General features: G+C 30.1%; 1 protein-coding gene across 3 annotated transcripts; it reads left to right on the forward strand.

Annotated features, from left to right (window-relative positions):
- The first annotated feature begins 4,837 nt into the window (after positions 1-4,837).
- On the forward strand, positions 4,838-17,816 carry LOC143058674 (alpha-1,6-mannosyl-glycoprotein 4-beta-N-acetylglucosaminyltransferase-like). Of its 3 annotated transcripts, none has more exons than XM_076232138.1 (5): positions 4,838-5,015; positions 10,723-10,838; positions 13,077-13,144; positions 14,941-15,067; positions 16,012-17,816. In XM_076232138.1, exons 2-5 carry the CDS (start codon positions 10,736-10,738, stop codon positions 17,178-17,180), a joined length of 1,467 nt encoding a protein of 488 aa, XP_076088253.1. In that variant the 5' UTR covers positions 4,838-5,015; positions 10,723-10,735; the 3' UTR covers positions 17,181-17,816. The 3 variants fall into 3 exon arrangements, with proteins under 3 accessions (XP_076088253.1, XP_076088252.1, XP_076088254.1); XM_076232137.1 differs by lacking the exon at positions 4,838-5,015 and adding an exon at positions 7,757-7,875; XM_076232139.1 differs by lacking the exon at positions 4,838-5,015 and adding an exon at positions 9,793-10,208.
- Positions 17,817-20,038: the final 2,222 nt, after the last annotated feature.

A 20,038-nucleotide genomic window follows, 5' to 3' on the forward strand; every position in this document is an offset into this window, starting at 1 on the left:
TTTACAATAACACATGAACATAAGGTTGTACAAGGACAGAGTTATGTCATTTGTATCAAGAAAAACAACTAAGTACTCCTAAATTTGAGAAAAAAAAAATCAGATAAAGTTTTGAGAGTGAAACATTCGTAGAATATTTTTGCACATCATACACACGCTCGATAATTATTGGTTGCAGACAGGGTAAGGTTTTATTTATCATGACAGAACTTTAAATTGAATATGTATATCGATTATTAACTGGTGTATTTAACCAGTATTAACTTTATAAATTTGTATATTTAACGATAGCTTTCATATAATAATGAAAAAAATAATAATTCTGACCTGCCTGGAGTATACACGTGTACAAGTTTCACAATATACACGCCTAAAACAGTTTTGCCAGCTCCTATAACTGCAAAATTATTATCCAAATTGACTATGACTGAAACTGAAGTGTAAAGAATAACCTTCACATTCCAAATGATGATTCTGATTTACGGTTCTTGTATTCAGAAAACTTCGTATGCTGGTAACAATGGGTAAACATAGTTCTTTTAAAGAAATTTAGCATCCAATCTTTAATCTGTTAGCTAGCTATATATAAAACCAGGTTCAAATCATAATTTTCTATAACGAAAATGCCTATACCAAGTCAGGAATATGACAGTTTGATGTGTTTGAGCTTTTTATTTTGATTAGGAACTTTCCGTTTTAAAATTTTTTCTTGTAGTTCAGTATTTTTGTGATTTTACTTTTTGAAAGGGACTAAACAATCGTTTGGCGTTCATTTATACACTACCTCTATTTTCTTTAACGTACTATCCATTTCAAAATTATTCAAATTCTTGATGTATTACATGTTATCCTGATTTAGAATAATTTCTCGCAATTTGATTGGCTTATATTGTCCTAATAAATTTCAGTACAATTTTTTATTACGTCAATAGGAATTATCTCCCTTATCTATTACGTCAATTGGAATTATCTCCCTTATACCATTGACTTAATAAAAATTTCAAAAAAGAAAGAGTTGCTTTATAGTTCTAATATTTTAAAATTTTAACAGGTTTAGATTAAATATCTTGAATATATTTCAATGCAAAATTGGTCGACATTGTACAAATATTGAATTTGAATATAATAATATGTAATATAACAAAATCAGGATAAATTCGTTACACAGTGTTCAATTGTCCTAATACGAGAATTTATCGGGTCAATAAAATTCATGATAAATTCTCGTATTAGGACAATTGAACACTGTGTAACTAATATTATTCATTTCCAGCTGTTATAATATGTCAAATACAAATACACCTTATCGCTATATGTCCGCCATTACTGGATATCACACAGATTCCCGTAAAAATTTGACGTCATAAAACAAAATATCTGACGCCACAATGGAAAAGTGATTGTATTATGCGTCAAAAGTTCAAACGGCCGGGTCAGCCGGGATTAGCGATAAGGTTTATTGTAAAAGATATAAACCGATCAATTGCATCTGTACCAGTTTCAATAAAATCTAACATTCAAAATCATCATAAATCAGTCCAGTTGAGATGAATTTACATCGAGTACTTTTGTGAGTGCATTATATAAACACTTTTCAGCATGACATACACTTTATGAATCATCGTAATACAGTGGGTATGTCACTCGTTATGATTTAAGAATGAAACATTCCTTTTGATATTTTTACTGGAGTGTAAATGAACTCATCATAGATACCAGGATTAAATCGCATTGTACTTAAGATGGACGCCTTTGAAACCAAGTGAAAAACAAGTAGCATTCAAACATAATACAAGTTATTATATTTGTATGCTACAATAATGAAATCAATATTTACTTTTCTTTCAATGCCCTATTTGAATTTGTTTTTTGTCAAAATGTTATGAAATCAAGAGAGCCAAATCTATTTTTTTAAAGTGTTGGATACCCCCTTAAAATCTTCCAACATCGGAATAAAGTGCACACGTGATGACCTGACAATTCAAGAATTTTATTATGCTACTAGTATGTGAAAACGTAAGTCAGAGTTCATCTCTAATAATGATAACTTTATGATATCGTTCTCATGAAATAGAATCATGAAAACATTATAATGAATATCATTTATAAAATTTATACAGTAAGCATTTTAACTCTTCGAAGCCGCTTTGTTCTTTTTCAGACAAGATATTAGTAAAATCTCAAGTACCAAACTAAAACCTAACCTTTATTTTGATGTCATACATATACGTTGACGTTAGGTAGTTTTTGATGCCACCACTTTTTGTCCGAGTGTTTCATGGGTTCAGTAACCAGACGTCAAATGTCATTGACATACTGATCTTCTGCCTGTTCAAAGGTTGAAAACAACTTTAAAACGATAAAAAAAATGCAAACAAACGCATGAAAAAAAAACCCAAAAATAATAAATTAATATTCACAAGTTTGAAGTTCTCAACATTATTATTTGTGTGTACATCAAAAATCTTGTCATATTTTTTCATTCATTCATAATCATCATGACATGATTGCTATTGTACATGTGCGTGTTATAAGTAATATATTTTTTTCTTTTGCAATGTTTCTTTACTATTAGGCGTAGCCGTAAATCGTGCATAATCGTCCCTGTGTATTGAAAAGACTTCTTATTGCTATATACTCAGCCACTGTCTAGCCTAAAGTATTAAAAGTAACGTTAATTAAAAAAATCAAGGACGTTTTACTCGATTATTCCCACGCTCTTTGTAAGTGTTATCTTTTTGATATCATTCATTTTTAATATTTGTATTAATATTTAGTTAATGGAGATAAATCATGAATGATGTATGATTAAATGACGTAATAAAGGTGTTCATGTCAAATGAATAGAACGTTCGTACTTTTTAACATACTTTAAAAAAAAGTAGTTTAATGTATGTCTCCCAAAACTAATAAAAAGAAAATGGAAGCAGATGCTGGACTTAAGTATTAAATAGACACCTTTCCCGTTGATATGAGAACAATAACACATATTAACGATCTATATCAAATAAATAAAAACATAAAAAGGGTGAAAGTCATACTGAATTATATATGATTGTGTACTATGGTCGAAATGTCTATTTCGAAATTTAATTGGAGTTCGGTATTTTTGTTATTTTTATGCCCCACCTACTTTTAACAATAACAATCAATAAACTGCTTGAATTGATGTGAATATTTACAAAAAAGGAACATACTGTTCAATTTGATAAAATCCAAATTCGTTCTCAGTGATACAGAGGTTTAAATGTTAACTAAAATCATTAACCGTATCAAATATTTTAGAAGTCATAAGGTACACTACACCTTAAATGATAATTATGCTTGTATGTTACTCGTACTACGGACAATATTTATACATACTTTAATTCATATTTCAAATGTAATTTTTAAATTACTTATAATTTGACACCAAGCACCTTGACTTCATTTAATTTAATTCTTTTAATTTTCACAAAATTTAAACAAAATATTTACTTTGACCCTTTCACAAAAACTCTAATTTTGATCATTGAGAAGTTTGATATTTCCTTAGAAATAGAACGAGAGTAAAACGTATAGCTGATTTTTTTATAGTTATCTCCTTTGTGTTATGGTCTAATTTAAATCTTAAATTAAACGTTGCCATCGAAAATGTCTTAATCCATAATGCAAAAAGATATTATTAATTCAAAAAGTATATCGAATTACATTGACAGGACGAAGTTTTTTTTTAACGACCTTGACTATCCATGTGGGTCTCTCACAGTCGGCTTCTTGGCACGAAGTTTTATTACAGTATATAGTTGTTTAGTATTGTCGTATAGCTTAGATTTCTTTTTAAGGATGTTCGCCACTCTGTTACAAAATAACAAGCCTATTGAAAGCGTGTTATCAATTGATAGTATACAAATAACGGAACTGAATGAGTACTGAAAAAAAGTCAGTATCTTTGTTTTTGAGATAAAAAAATTAACTTATTTTAGCAGGGCATATATAGTAGTATACCTAACCTAAAAATGACTTCACGGTTCAGCTAGCAAGCAAGCTAACCAAAGATATTGCCTTTACATACACACTCAACGCAATTGGCTATTAATGTATTTTCAATAACCGATACCATAATCCATAGCTTAACAAACCATTTACAATTGTTAACTAATTCCATATACTATAGCTACATAAATTCGACATAAATAAAGTTAACGATACTATACTGCGCTTAATGATACAATTACTATAGCTAAACAATGTCGTACACGTTCGTTTAACAATACCATATTTTATAGATGAATAATATTATATTGCATAGACAAAGTTAACTTGATATTGATTTGCAATTTCATAGGTTTCATCCTTTCTGCAATAAAGCTCCTGAAATGATTTTCATCAATCTTCGCCTTCAAATACTTAGATTTTAACGTTTATGATGGAGGAAAATCGTGAAAAGCGCAAGTAACGCATAACATTTATAACGTGCTGTTTTCAATCTTTAAATGATATCATTTGTATTTTAAAATTCTGTACCTTTCTTCATACATCAACCTTAAAATGTTCTATTTTCGAAGCACTGCTGTAAATAACACTATTTGTTAACGTTTTGAAAATAATGTCGTCCCATCCCCCCTCCCCCCCCCAAAAAAAAAGAAAAAAAAAACAAACTAAAAAATAATCTTCACAAAAAGTACCCGTCTATTATGAAAGATGCACGGATGTTGTATGTACGGTAAGGAAGTGTCATCCTTTACGGTATATGAACTGTAAGTTTACCTTTCAGTGAAGAGTTTGATTCATTGAAATTGGATCAGTTAATTTTGTAAGGCCATAAATATCAACATATGCATACTCTTTAATTTTGATTATAAAGTGAAAGACGTCATTTTACATGTATCATAGATATTGGAAGTGTTGATTTAAAAACAATCGGTGAATTCTTTATATGTAATCACCTTGTCGTAAATTGTCGTTTATGATTCTGCATCTGAAAAAGAAAAGGAAATTAAGTTTTTCAGATATAGGCTAAACCATTAATTAAGGTAAGTTTCTTTCATGATTTTGTGTGTATGTTTTGGCTTCTCTCGTTTTACATAAGAACAAGATATTAATTTCTCAGTTTAATGTTAGTGTACGAATTATTTCACTTTTGAGACGTAGTATTTATGGGTGGTAAAAACACGTAACTGCAACTAGCTGTGAACGAATAAAATCTGCAAACCACTGTCTTACTTAAACTTCTAGTAACTTCTTCACCATAATTAGTAATTGTATTGTTTTATGTTAAACGATCATGTCATCATTTTGAAATGAAATATAATAACATATATGACAGTCTATATTATCAATAAATTAATCTTTCCTCATGCAAGGTATAATCAAGGGTGGTGTGAAATTTTCCCAAGACAGTGGTGAAATCTAACGGTCTGATCAAACAGACTCCCAACTATCGTCTTGACTCAACTGATGTTTATGGACAATATATACGGTCCAAATAGTGGCCTTGGGTTGTTCTCTGCTCTTTGGTTGGGTTTGTTGACACATCCCACGTTTTTGTTATCATTTTTATAAACATGTGACCAAAACAAAAAAACAGTATAATTTACCTGTGCCGATTCCTGACGTAATAAACGTCATTAAAAATCTAACTACACTCTGTTATGATTATGAGGGAAAATCTCCAAAACTCATCCCAATAGAATTGAGAAAGAAATGGGGAATGTTCAAAGAGACAACAATGGGTCTTCAATACAGCGAGAGAATTCCACAACCAGAGGCGTGCATCAGCTCGTCCTTAATAAAAAAAAATATGTGCGTTTTCAGTAATGATGGACAATATATGCTTAAGAAATTTCGATTGTTTTGACTTTATGTCAGATATTCGGAACCCTCTTGCTTTATCCATGTAGTGCTAATACACCCCTTCTTTTTCCATTCATTATTTGTTTACATATAGTTTAAGAGACATTTTTCATATTCTTATAACATCCTAGTTATTTTCTTTTAAATTTTTAAAAGAAAAGGTACCAATAATAAATGAAAAATATCTAGTGAGAAACATTTCTTGTTATATATTCAAAAACAGGATCGTGAACCTGTATTTTTTTCTTTTGAAGTTCTTTTATATGTACACTACCCCTTTGTAACAGTCTTTTAAATTGATTTTAATTTTAAAACAGATGAGTGAAAAGTAAAATAACTAAAATAAACGAAAAGTCCCTTTATATCAAATTGCAATATCAAAGTTCAAACATTTGGAAAACAACTGTAATATTCCATACATTGTAACGGCATTTCGTCATGTAGAAAATGGTAAATTGAATTTGGTTTTATAGATAGTTAAACTACCCCTTTGTATGACAGTCGCATATAATTCAATTATATTGACAACAGTTTGCGAAAAAAACCAGACACTAAAGGTAAACAGGTCCCGTATCCCACTTTAGTGCTAGTTGTATTGTTTTATTACACTTTAATATTCTTTAGCTACAAAGGAATCTAGTCGTTTGAGGAGTAAAACATATAAAAACATGAAAAGCAAATATAACAAAAAACCCGAAATCCGAGAAAAATTCAAAACAGACAGTCCAAAAATATGTGGCAAAGCTCAAAACACACCAAACGAATATATATCATCTGTAATATTCCGGACTTAGGACAGGCATGTTCCCAGTAGAAATATTCTATTTAACTATATCAAATTTCAACCCGTTAAGCATATATTTGTGATATAATTTTCGACACAAATTACATTTGATAAATACTCTGTTGACTATTAAAATTTTTAAATTATATCACCCGAAAAAAAATTATCTCAAATAAATAACAAGACATTTATAAAGTTTATCCTATTCATTTAGTATGAATGAAATAAGCAGACTATGACATTTTTTTATCACGATTGAACGAACAGTCGCAGTGGAAACAACTCGTTAATCTTTCACTAAGGGTCAATGGCATTTTAGTTTTTTTCCTAAATCGATTAGGTTCCATCCGATAAATATTCATTATGTTAGATTCGATGAATATTCAAAACCATTGATCATTTTAAAACATGATACACATGTAGATGTCCGGTTGATAAAAACAACAAGTATTTATTTTGTAATAATATTGTTGATTTGTTTGATTAACAAGCACTTGTTTATTTTTTTTATAACTTTTAGCATACATACAAATTGATAATACAACTTAAAACAATTGAGTTACCTACGTTAAACAATGACGGGAAAGCCATTACTAACGTTCAAAGTAAGTACTTGAAGTCAGCTGTTTTATAGCGGAATGAAGAAAAAGTAACATATTTCTTATCGTGTACTGTTCAGAAATTATTGCGAGGTTTTAAAAATGCGAAAAATGCGACTGAAAGAGTTTCTCAATATAAGAACTCGCAATATCTTATCTGATACATATCGCACGTTTAAGTCCATTCTACAAAAGTCGCAAAAAATAAATGCACGCAATATTTTTGAATAAACAGTATTTATTTTTATCATTTATCGCACTTAGTTATTATTATTCATTTTCTAAATTAATTTCATTCTTATCCTTTTCGAGCATGTACTGGTGCTTTAAATTGAAAAATCAATAGCAAACAGATACACAAATTAACAAATGAAAGGAAATTTTGGACTATAACAATATATGAAACTTAAGAAATCGTTATAAATTTCTAATGTGATCATGCCTTAACTCCTCGCCCATGAATAAATATTAATAACATTCAATCAATATCAACCTAAAAAGCAGACAGACAGTTTATAAAGGAATATGACCCTGTTTAAAATGTATGACGAAGAATCAAAAGTAGACATGTTATAAAGTGGTGTGATAAGGGGTCTGCATCAAAGTTGAGCGATACGGATTAAACATCAAGCTATTTATCAAATATTTAAAACTAAGGTATGTACTACTAAATATATGATAAAATGCAAGTAAATTCTAGAATAGGGCAGATACATGCCGAATGAATTGTAATGATTGTATTTCGATACATTTCATCAACTTGTGTTTATAAATGAAGTAAACAAAGCCTTTGTAGAAATGCATTTATTTATGTCTTTTAGAGAAAATGAAAATGTTTTAGTTGTGAAGGGACAAATGGTAATAGCTCAATTGATAGACAATCATTGTATGCTCCTAGATAACCAGATGGTGTAGCAGTCGGTATCCCTATCCATTAGTTATATAATGATTATTTAGTGTCGTATTACATACCGATTGGTGTCAGGATTGACCAATTGGAAAGCTGATATTCGAAAGGTCAATCCCTAGAACATTCTGACACAGCAAGGCATTATATAAAACAAGAAAAAAACTAAAAAAATGAGTTTTAATTACTTATATTGTCAATATATATTATTTGCTACACATATTGTGCTGGATTGTATTCTATTTTTCCAATAACATCAAAGTGGACATGGTTTTCTTATGCGTTACAGTCGATTTCATTGAGTGTGTTGCCAAAGGTAATATCTTTGGTAAGCTTTCTTGTTAAATGAAATCAGCTGTAAAGCTAAAGTAAGAACTACAGCTCATTCATGATGTGACATTAAACTTATTAATCTAGATGTATACTATAGAAATCACTGTCTAGTTCCAATACAGATAATACATAAGGAAAACACAAATTAATTGTTACGGTGTATGAAAAATACTAGTCCCTTTGTAATATCTATTATACTAATTTTATAAAAGTGAAAAACATGTTTCGTTGTATGCCATTTTTTCAACAATTTCAAATGAACTATTCAGAATGTTTGTTTGCTTTCATTAGTCTGGCAATTTATTTTCTATTCAAAAATTGATTATCAGAATGCAATATGGAACCTCCGTACTGTTATGAAGTATGTGGTTGTCTCTTGAAAAAAAAGATAAAAAATAATCATTTGAAAGAGTAAAATATAAAAAAAAAATTTAGAACTGGCACAAAGAGAGCACGAATGGGTAATTCTATGTATCAGGTAATGTGAATATAACCTGGTTTTAAATCTAGGTAAATCTCTCACTTGTATGACAGTCACAATAAACAAGTCTCATTTTAGAATAATCTAATAAGATTACTTATTGTGACAATAATAGGGTAAACCATGTATCCATGGGGTTTCTCTCGGATTTCCCACAGTTACAAATTAATCCTCGCTGTTGTGTTGTAATTTTAGATAAATTATTTATATTGCACTTTATTGTAAAATGTACTACAGTATTCATGTTGGGAAATGATGATATCAATTGACTGTTTTTAAAGAACAAGATGCTTTTTAATGCATTTAATTTACGCTCTAGAGTTAATAATGCGTGAAATTCTTCAGGTGTCTCTTTAGCTAAAAAAAACCCCACTTTTAGTGACTTTTAAGGAGGCTCGCGGGTATAAGATTTTCAGAAAAAAAATAAACATTTATTTTTCATTACAAATTTTATTTATTACCTTAAGTAGTTGTTACTTTATCATATGGTACAAAAATCATTCCAAAAATCAATTTGTGTTGGCCCCAGGTGACTTTTAAAATACAGATATCATTGAAAAAGCTCCAAATTATCTCCCTTTGGTGCAAAAATGCCTTTTTTGGCATTAAAATTAAAATATCTTTTTAACTCTTCGGTGACCTATATTTTTTATTGTTGTTTTTGAATACGCTGAACATAAACTAAATAATTGTACAATTGTAATTTAGTTATTTTTTTTATTTCGATATCACTGCTATTTCTCCTATCAGTTCAACAGAAAAAAATGACATTAACAAAAATGTATGCTTCTTTCGCAGGCAAATTGGGAGCGTAAATGAACGGTGACCACATTTTTTATTTCATTTTTCTATTAAGTATAAGATAAAGTTCATTTATACAAAAATATAGCGACATCCTATATTGAATAAAAAAATTGATTTAGACCCGCGAGCCCCCTTAATTTGAAAGATACATTTTAAATGGATCTGTCGTATCCGTAAAGTACAAGGAATAAATTAAGAATATAAAAAACGAAATAACCATTAGATTATGATCATCAAAACCCCAGTTACACACATATCAAGACATTGGAGACAAAGAAAAACCACTGTCAATGTTCCCGACTTCAGAAAAACATGTGATAATGTGATATTGAAATACGTTTCAGAGTTTAACCCATCCCCTTTTTTAAATCAATCGACCAACGAAAGGTATATATGAATAATCCGATAAAAACAGTATAGGAACAGCACTAGCCACTATACCACCGGCACACAAACATGCATAAAGTGAGTATTACCATTACTGTATCAAGGAATGATCATCGTTATTGAAAGCAAGTTCAAAGAACTTAACATAATATGATATGCATCATATGGAACCGTGCCGTCCAACATCATTTTTTCGATAACTGTAAGTCATGTTAGATTTCATTCATGAATTCTATTAACAGTAAAGCAAATTTATCAAAGTATTCGTACATATTATAAGTTATATAGTTTGCTACTGACCCTCTCCGGATCGTATAACAATTTTATCGCAAGCGGTCTTTTTATGCTGCATTTTGTAGAAATAAAAACAACAAAACACAACAACATTAATAGATGACGTCACCATTAACAGTAGACGTGACGTCATGAACTCCTATGAAACCTCATACGAATCCAAGGGGAGGCACCACGGGATTGCGTTTAACCAATCACAACGTCATAATTTAACGGCGATGGGATAAAAATTGTTTGTATTCTGATCGTTTGAAAGTTACGTCAGAAATGGTTCAATTCTTTTTTACTTTTATTTCAGGATATCAAAGAATATGAAGAAAAAGAATAATATTCTACAAACAATATTGGGCTTAGTTACAATTATGGTTATCATAGCTGTTATGCAATTAATTTTGTTTTTCGTTCAAATTCAAAGTAAGTACTGCAACAATACATGATATTACAACAAGATATAAAAACCGGTTTGCTAAAAATTCTTGAACAACGTTACTGATTTACTTTTATGTTTTTATAATCAGTATGATTGTTCTCGGGTATTATGGATGCTAATTCTTACAATGCAGAGAGCTGCTTGACGAGCTTTTATTGTGTACCTCTGAAGGTCCCTGTAATGATTGCTTGATACCATATCAGTAACTGTTATTTACTTTCACAATTTGTTTAATAAAACATGATACCTTTGAGCAACTTTTATCATATTCATAAACTTTTAATTTTTTTACACATTAAATTTTCTTTTAGAATACTAGTATAGCAAAACACGATTTTTTCCTATGTTTGACAGATAAGAACTATCTCCTGTAAAAAGTTGTAGTTCCATGTTGTTTTATCATGAAATAACACTTTGTCCGAAGTGAAAATACGGTATGGTCGTTTGTTCAACTGTGTTCTTAAGGTGATGTTATGTAGGCATACATGACCTTTTTCACAGACCTAATACACATTTTTATTTAGGGACCAGCTGAGGCCCACCTCTGGGTGCGGATTTTCTCGTTGCATTAAAGACCTATTGGTGGTCTTTGTTTTTTATCTGCTCTTTGGTCGGTTTGTTGTTCCTCATTTCCATTCTTAATTTTATTGTTGCACGACCGTATGTGCTTTCTTAGGCACACTTTTTAACTGGTATTTTTTTGTAGACGAGTGGTCAAAATGTCATATGGGTTCGTGTTTTTGAACTTTGACATGATATCTGTCCAGGGTTTCTTGTGGCTATTTTTACGTATGGTTTTTTATTAGTTCCTATTGTCAACGTCAATGAAACAAATTGGGGTTATCAAAAACCATCGATAAAATTTTGGAATTTTGGGTCCTTAATGCTCTTCAACTTGTTTGGATTCATAACTATGATGAGTCTTATGTGGATGAAACGCGCATCTAGAGTATTACATTTAATCCTGATACCTTTGATAACTATAAATGAAGTAAAAAAATCCAGATACTGTCAACTTATACGGCAAATTATATTTGAATTTAAGAGAATTAACAGTTTGTTATTATAGGGAAACAGTTTATTATAAAAGTCTTGGAAAATAATGATAAAATTTGGAATGCTTAACGACCGTTAAGTTTAGTAAAATGGAATGATTGGTGTAAATTCAACATTATACATGTTTTTGTAAGAAAAAAGTAACATCACAAAAAAATTTAAAATATCAAAACGGAAAGTCCCTAATCAAATAGCATAATCAACGGCTCAAACACATCAAACGAATGGATAACAGCTGTCAAATTCCTGACTTGGTACAGGCATTTTTTTAATGTAGAAAATGATGGATTGAACATGGTTTTATAGCTAGCTAAACCTCTTATACGACAAATGATATTGAAGTTAAGAGAATTGACAGGTTGTTATTATAGGGAACCAGTTTATCAAAAACGACTTATACAAAAATAATGATAAAATATGGAATGCTTAATGACCGTTTAGTTTGGTGGAATGGTATGTTTGGTGTCAATTCAACATTATACATGTTTTTGTAAGAAATAAAGTAACATCACAAAAATGCTAAAAATATCAAAACGGAAAGTCCTTATTCAAATGGCAAAAAGAAAATCTCAATTATATCAAACGAATGGATAACAAATGTCGTATTCCTGACTTGATACAGGCATTTTCGCATGTAGGAAATGGTGGATTGAACCTGGTTTTATAGCTAGCTAAACCTCTCACTTGTAAGAACAGATCGTGTTAAAACTATAATTATTATATAGGGAAACAAATCCTGATACTTTTGTTAACAAGCTTCCGTATTTTGCACATGAAACATACCTACCTCTTTTCATTATTTAACGGGTGAGTGCCTATATGTGCAGTCAATTATTTACCTGTCTTGTCATAACCATGACGACGGGAGGTAAATTGATAGTTTGCCTTTTGGTATTCTTACTGTAACCTTCTGTAATACTATATAGATATAGGAAGATGTGGTATGAGTGCCAATGAGACAACTCTCCATCCAATTCACAATTTATAAAAGTTAACCAATATAGGTCAAGGTACGGTCTTCAACACGGAGTCATGGCTCACACCGAAAAGCAAGATATAAAGGGCCTAAAAAAATATAGTGTTAAACCATTAAAACGGTAACACTAACGATCTCATCTATACAAAAAACGAGAAATGCTTATTTTTTTTCATTTTGTTTATTTCAGAGAGTGTTTGGTTCTACCAGAATAACAATGACAAAGAACCAGTTTTTAGATATTTGTCAGATACACGGGTAAATACACTAGTTATATGTTTAGTGTAGACTTATTCACTGTACTGTTAAAATATAAATATTATGTAATCCTTATGCGTACATAGTAAATTGTAACTTTAAACCTTTAGGTGTGTGTTCATGAATACAACTAGAACTACAAAAAATGCAATTTATGAGATATTATATGAACATGATGTATACAACAATTGTTATTAGTAACGTTATACGTGCATGACAAGTGAAATATGCATGACATTAGATATATGTATGCAATGTGATACAAGCCTCGCACATGATTCATGCATGAAATGGTAGATTGACTTTGCCGCTAGTTGGGTTTTCAGTCTATACAAATATATTTGTTTTCATCCAATATGAAAAAGAATAATCATTATTTTTTTCTTTGTTTACAAATCAGTTAAATGTTCTATTATAACGTTTATCTATAATTCATAAGCTTATCGTCTGTAATTATCTTTTTGTGTATGAAAGAAAATGATTACCGGGCTGAGAAACTTTATCTCTTATCCAGCCGATAGATTTTATATCTTATTCTGCTGACAGATTTGTTTTTGTAGTAATTATTTAATCGAAAAAAATCCAATCATTGAAAATATAAATTTAATCACACTCTGCAATATAAATATACAATACTATGCAAGTCTATAACAGTATAAAGCAAAACTGTTCAATTTAATACATTAATATGTATGATAATGATCAAATTATCACACTCTCCCTTTATAACAAATATGTCTGAACCAAGCCAGGAATATGACATTTGTTATCCATATCCATTCGTTTGATGTGTTTTAGTTTTTGATTTTTTCCTTTGATTGGGGACTGTTTTAAATTTTCCCCGGAGTTCGTTATTTTTGATATTTCACTTTTTATTACTATGATGTGAATTCCACCAATTTTAAGTTATTTGATAGTATTTGACCATCTCCCTTTCCACATAAGTAAATATCTGTTCATCAAAGTATTGATATGGTCATAATTATAAATTAACAGTTTACAAACTTTAAATTTAAGAAATACTAGGCTTTTTTTTTACCTCAAAATTAGATTACCTTAGCTGTAGTGGCAAAACTTTTAGGAATTATTGGTTCTCAATGCTCTTCAACTGCATACTTTATTTGGTCTTTTAAACTTTTTTCTAGTGAAGAATCACTAACGAGTCTTTTGTAAACGAAACGCGCGTCTGCCGTAAATAAAAAATAATTTTAAATTCTGGTATCTATGATGAGTTTATTTAGGGAACATTATCAGATATAATGAACATGTAAGGATCAGAATAGACTTGTTTGATCGGTTGTAATCCTATTTTTGAAAGTTTATAACTATCCTACTACAAAAAACTGTTTTTGTTTTATTTAACTAAAATGGTGATTTAAAAGCCTTTTCGTAGACAAAATCTAATTCAGTGGTTGTCATTTGTTTATGTGTATTATGTTTGTTTTTTGTTCATTTTTTGTACATAAATTAGGCCGTTAGTTTTCTCGTTTGAATTGTTTTACATTGTCATTTCGGGACCTGTAATAGCTTAACTATGCGGTATGGACTTTTCTCATTGTTGAAGGCCGTACGGTGACATATAGTTGTAAATTTATGTGTCATTTCATTTATTGTGGAGAGTTGTGTCATAGGCAATGATACCATATCATCTTTTTATAAATATAATAGTTCTGACATACTTATAACGTCATGTCATGGTGACGTAACATACTTTTCATTCCAATTTTTGAAAAGGAATGACCACTTGAAAGGGCATTCTTTTAAGGTAATGTTTATTATATATTGTGCGTTTTTAGAATCAACAGAACAAACTAGCATCTACTCCAAGTCGTTCCTTATTTCCGAGATTTAATTTGGACGAATTATACCCAAACTGGACAGAAAACGCTACTCTGTGGAAATTACAAGGACACACGAATAAACGTAAGTATTATACTGCCCCACTTTTTTTTTAACTTGATGAAAAATGTCGGGTTACATTCACAAATAAGCCGCATTTAGCGTAGTCGCATTAATTTTTCATTCTCAATTACAATTAAAAAAAACATTCTATGCCAAGGTCCCTGAGAAATGATTTACCTAACGTAAAATTAAAATTAATTTCGATATGACGAAATTTTAACATAAAAATTAATGAATTTCGAGTTATATGAAACATGTTGTAGAAATTAGATGCATAAAAAATATGGTGCCAGAATTTGGTAAAAATTATTTTATTAGAATATTGGAAACCTATCAGATTTTCGTAACAATATTGACGGAAAACATAAGAAAAAAGCAAAGATGCAATTGAGAATTTCGGTGAGGTCAATACGAGAGTATAATGTATCCTTGTTTTTATGTTTTTTCATTGATCATTGATCTTTATTTCAATATTAAACTTATAAAACGTTTGATGCCAATTGTCGAATTTTTGACACGAATCCTTGAACAACATTGAAATTAAGAAAATCAAAGTAAAGCACTTGTCATTGAAACCCTCTGTAACAAACTACATCAATTACTTTATTTGAGACGACAAAAATGTTGACTATTTCAGAGTGCATAAGACAAATCGGATTGCTTTTTCAGCTGAATGTCTGACTTATGTACTTCGATGACATGAATTTATCAATCAAATTAAGTATATTAAATTTTATATAGGTTTTTTTTCTAGTTAAACATATTTAGAAAATGAATAAAATAAGGAGATGTGGTATGATTGTAAGTGAGACAGTTATCTATAATAGTCTTATGACGTTGATTCTAGCAACTAAAGGTCAGCGCAGACTGCTACAATTAAGCGGATTAAAACAGGTTTAGGAGCACCCCTTATAACCGGGACAATTACATATAACAATATGACATAATTTATACATCTTTTGTAGGATATTTAACACTAGGTATGGTGACGGCAAAGCGACGAAACAACACTGTTTACCTCTTTGAAACGTTAAATTCTCTCATTACAAATGCTAATGGTGAGGAATTGCTAGACATATACATCGTTATATTGTTGTCTGACATTGACGAAGAATGGAGAAAAAATATCTCTTCCACAATTCAAATGAAATATCCGGACGAAGTCAAAAATGGAACAATCCAAATAATAACGAGCTTTCATTGGATGTATCCAAGGTTACAGAATCTTACTCATCATTATGTAGGTCATTCGGAAAATAAAGTCAAATGGAAATCAAAACAGAACATAGACTTTGTTCTATTGTGGTTATATGTATTTAAATTGAGGCTCTCAGAATATTATCTCCATCTTGAGGATGATGTTATAACAGTCCCTGGCTATATCAAAATGATAAAAGACTTTGTCAATGAACAGAAAAAAAGATGGACATGTTTAGAGTTCTCGATTCTAGGAATGATTGCGAAATTGTATCGTACACAAGACTTGGAAGCACTGGCAAAAATGGTGGCTTTATTTTACGAAGAGCAGCCTGCAGACGTAACATTTCTTTATTTTAATCCTCAAATGCTTCAATTTAAACGTATTGTTAGAAAACCGACTCTTTTTCAGCATATAGGAAAAACTTCGTCACTTAAGGGTAAAACAATGTTAGTGCAAGATTGGTTCTTTATTGCAAATTTTCCGAAAACATTGAAAGGAGACAATCCGCCAGCAACACTATTGACGAATTTAAAATTCAGCTCTGTATATTCTCCTGAAAATGCGTACAATAAAGACTTTGGTTACTTTTCCTCCGAAGTTGGTCCGAAGAAAAATGACTATTTCAAAGTTGTATTTGAAACACCTCAAATTATTCAAAGAATTGTTGTAAAATCAGGGCTAGAAAGATTTCCAAAAGACAAATTTTACAATGCAGTATTAGAAGTCAGTTCGAAAACTGATAAAACAAACAATTGCACAGACTACCATGTTATAGGAAAGTTTGTGAACGGAACAGTTGATGTTCAAAACTTTACCACGGTCGCGAATACAAATAATACAAAGTGTATTCAAATAAGAGTTTTAAGATCTCAAAAGTTTTGGGTAAAAATTCCAGAAATATCAGTTTTTCTTACGCGTTCAAATAATAAATGATGATTTCAAAATAATGCCTTATGGTTATTGAAATCGGGCTTCAATACCAGATTAAGAAGAGAAATTTCACAATTCAGTAGTAGGTCTGTTATATAACTGATAAAACCAACGATTGCAGACTGTAATGCTATAGGAAATATTTTTGATTGGAAACAGTTCATGTTAAAAACGATCGGAAATACAAATAAAACAATGTGCATTCGAATAATTTTTTAAATTCCAGAAATCTGCGATAGATTGATTTAAATTTGTTAATTGTCATTCCGTAATCGGATGAAAGCTTTGGAAATATGAATGTTCTTGAATGAAAAAAATCTTCATATTCCTCCTTCAGGCCAGAGAACTAAATGTCTAGTATTGTACATTTCATCAAGAATCAATGGGTCAATTTCCTACAAACTTTATAAATATGTATTTATTTGTGGTTCAATACTTGATTTTGAGTTTTGAATTTGAAAATTACATGTTTTGTCGTGCCAGAATATGAGATTTTCAACAGTCATGCCTGACGATATTTACTAATTTGCAAACTGATATTTTGGAGTTCATTTTCTAACACACCCATTTTCCTTACTTTAAAAAATTATAATGGACATTTGGGTATCATGTGTTCAAGTTGTAACCTTAATATAATTAGGTCTTTCCACCTTTCCGTGGAAAGACCTATAGGTTTTGTTCTGATTATTATTATTATTATTATTATTATTATTATTATTTTTTTTTTTTTTCTTCCGCCTAATTTTTTTCTTGCGTAGTATTGATGTTTCTAAAGATGTCGCTTAGATATTTTGAATATGATATTGTATAGTTGATACGCTTTAAAAATTTACAACCGCGTAACAAAATACTTTACGTTGTAAGAGTTATCTCCCCAAACACTGTTTTTCTTGTGGCCACTACTCCTTCGCAACCGTAAAAGATTACGACAAATTTATTTTGCCTAATTGCTCGTTACATCTTAAGGATAAGGAAATTCATTTGGACCGAAGCTATATGGTGACCCCATATGAAAGTTATTCCCCCTTTTTCATTTGATTCAAGTGATATGCATTTCTAACTAGTAAACCATAAGTGATAGAGACCTAGGGTCTTCAGATTTGAGGTCCTTGGTCCAAAAAAACGAAAATGAGGTCAAGGTCAAAGACCAAGGTCATCTTCTAAATTTTGATTTTGGCTTATTTTCACTAATTTTCAAATACCGTATGACATATCGACAAATAATTTTTTATAAATTGTTAGTTGCGACATATCCTTACTTGTATATTTTGGTTGAAAGGGTGCGCAGACAATAAATAAGAGTTTTTGCCCATCTTACATTTAAAATTACGCGTAAAGTGATATTACTCATTAACTAAAGATATTAAAGACCTAGGGTCTTTTGATTTAAGGTCCTTGGTTTGTGACCTTGAAATTGAGGTCAAGGTCATAGGTTAATAGGACGTTCTAGATTTTGACCTTTGCTTCAAATTCATATTAATACATCATAAAGCCATAGGAACTAACATTTTAAACTGATTTTTCATATTTTAATATCAAAATAGATCTTTACTAATGGAAAGACCTTCAATTGTTCTCTGAACAATTGGTTTTTAATTTTGTTTTGGCTTTGTTTCATGGAATACAAATATAGTGGCAAAATGATTGAATGAGTATTGGCAGTGATATGTATTTTAGGTTTTCATGTACATAAATATGTAGTCAAATACGTGTTCATGTTCATGTCAAACAGTCTGTACGATTTCCTTTTGACAAGAGGCTTTTGTTGAAAAATGGTTTTATGCCAATATGTTGCTTATCCAGTTTGAAATAAAGGCACATGTAAAATAAAGTAATATTGAATCAAATGACATACTATCAACTAAAACAACACATTACCAACTACTATTAAAAGACTTTTATAGCTTACTGTTCGCATGGGTTTTGGCGGTGACCTATAGCTGCTCATTTCTGTGACATTAGGTCTCTTGTGGAGTGTTGTCTCAATTGCAGTCATACCACATCTTCTTTTTTTATATTTAATATTAAATGAAATTAATTTAATCAAAACTACGCATGTTATACTTTGTTTTATTTATATTTACTCTAATTTTCATATAAAAATGTAATAATTACGCATATTTTTGGCGAAGTAATCTGCAAATAAAAATAATTGGATGTTTGTATTGTCTTTGCTTATGTCATTGTGTTTTTATCTTTTTTTAATGACGTACAAGATTGTCGATTGTGTTTTATGTACTTTTGTTTGTTTTTTATAAATTAAAATATTGTCTGATGTATTTCCCCTTTATTCGCAAAGTTAAAAACAAATCTAAATCATTAAAATATTCTTCTTTCGAATCACAAATATTTATCAGAACTTAAAATTAAATAAATATATATGAATATTTTTTTTTTAATTGCACTCCTTTATCATATTATTATCACAAAGTCAGTCCGAATTTGTTCTTCTATTTTATAATTTACTATAGAAGAAGACACATATACCACCTAAAAGATGTTAGCACCTCTTGTTTTTGAATTTTTGAAACATTTTCGGAATTCTCTGGTTTTATCCATGTGTTGTCATTTGAAATTTTACCCACTTACTCTTACTTTTATTTTCATAATATCATTACATATAGGTTAAAAATCCGTGTTGGAAAATCTTACAAAACCCTTGTTATTTTTTCATATCTTTTTTTAAACAGAAATGGCTTATATCTCGAAAACAAGCAAACGCATCCTTCATATGTTCTTCTTTTTTAGTTCCTTTATTTATATGCTATAACTTTAGAACAATTTTCTGAAAAGCTTGATATTTTGGAACAGAGTAGCGAACACCCTTAAGTGCGTTATATATGTTAGACTCAGATCGACGT

The sequence above is a fragment of the Mytilus galloprovincialis genome, chromosome 14, assembly GCF_965363235.1.
Source record: "Mytilus galloprovincialis chromosome 14, xbMytGall1.hap1.1, whole genome shotgun sequence".
Classification (NCBI taxonomy): domain Eukaryota; kingdom Metazoa; phylum Mollusca; class Bivalvia; order Mytilida; family Mytilidae; genus Mytilus; species Mytilus galloprovincialis.

Coding starts and splice junctions, on each gene's coding strand:
- LOC143058674 (XM_076232138.1), top strand. CDS start 10,736: ATGAAGAAAAAGAATAATATTCTACAAACAATATTGGGCTTAGTTACA. Junction 10,839..13,076: donor GTTTTTCGTTCAAATTCAAA/GTAAGTACTGCA, acceptor TGTTTATTTCAG/AGAGTGTTTGGTTCTACCAG. Junction 13,145..14,940: donor GATATTTGTCAGATACACGG/GTAAATACACTA, acceptor GTGCGTTTTTAG/AATCAACAGAACAAACTAGC.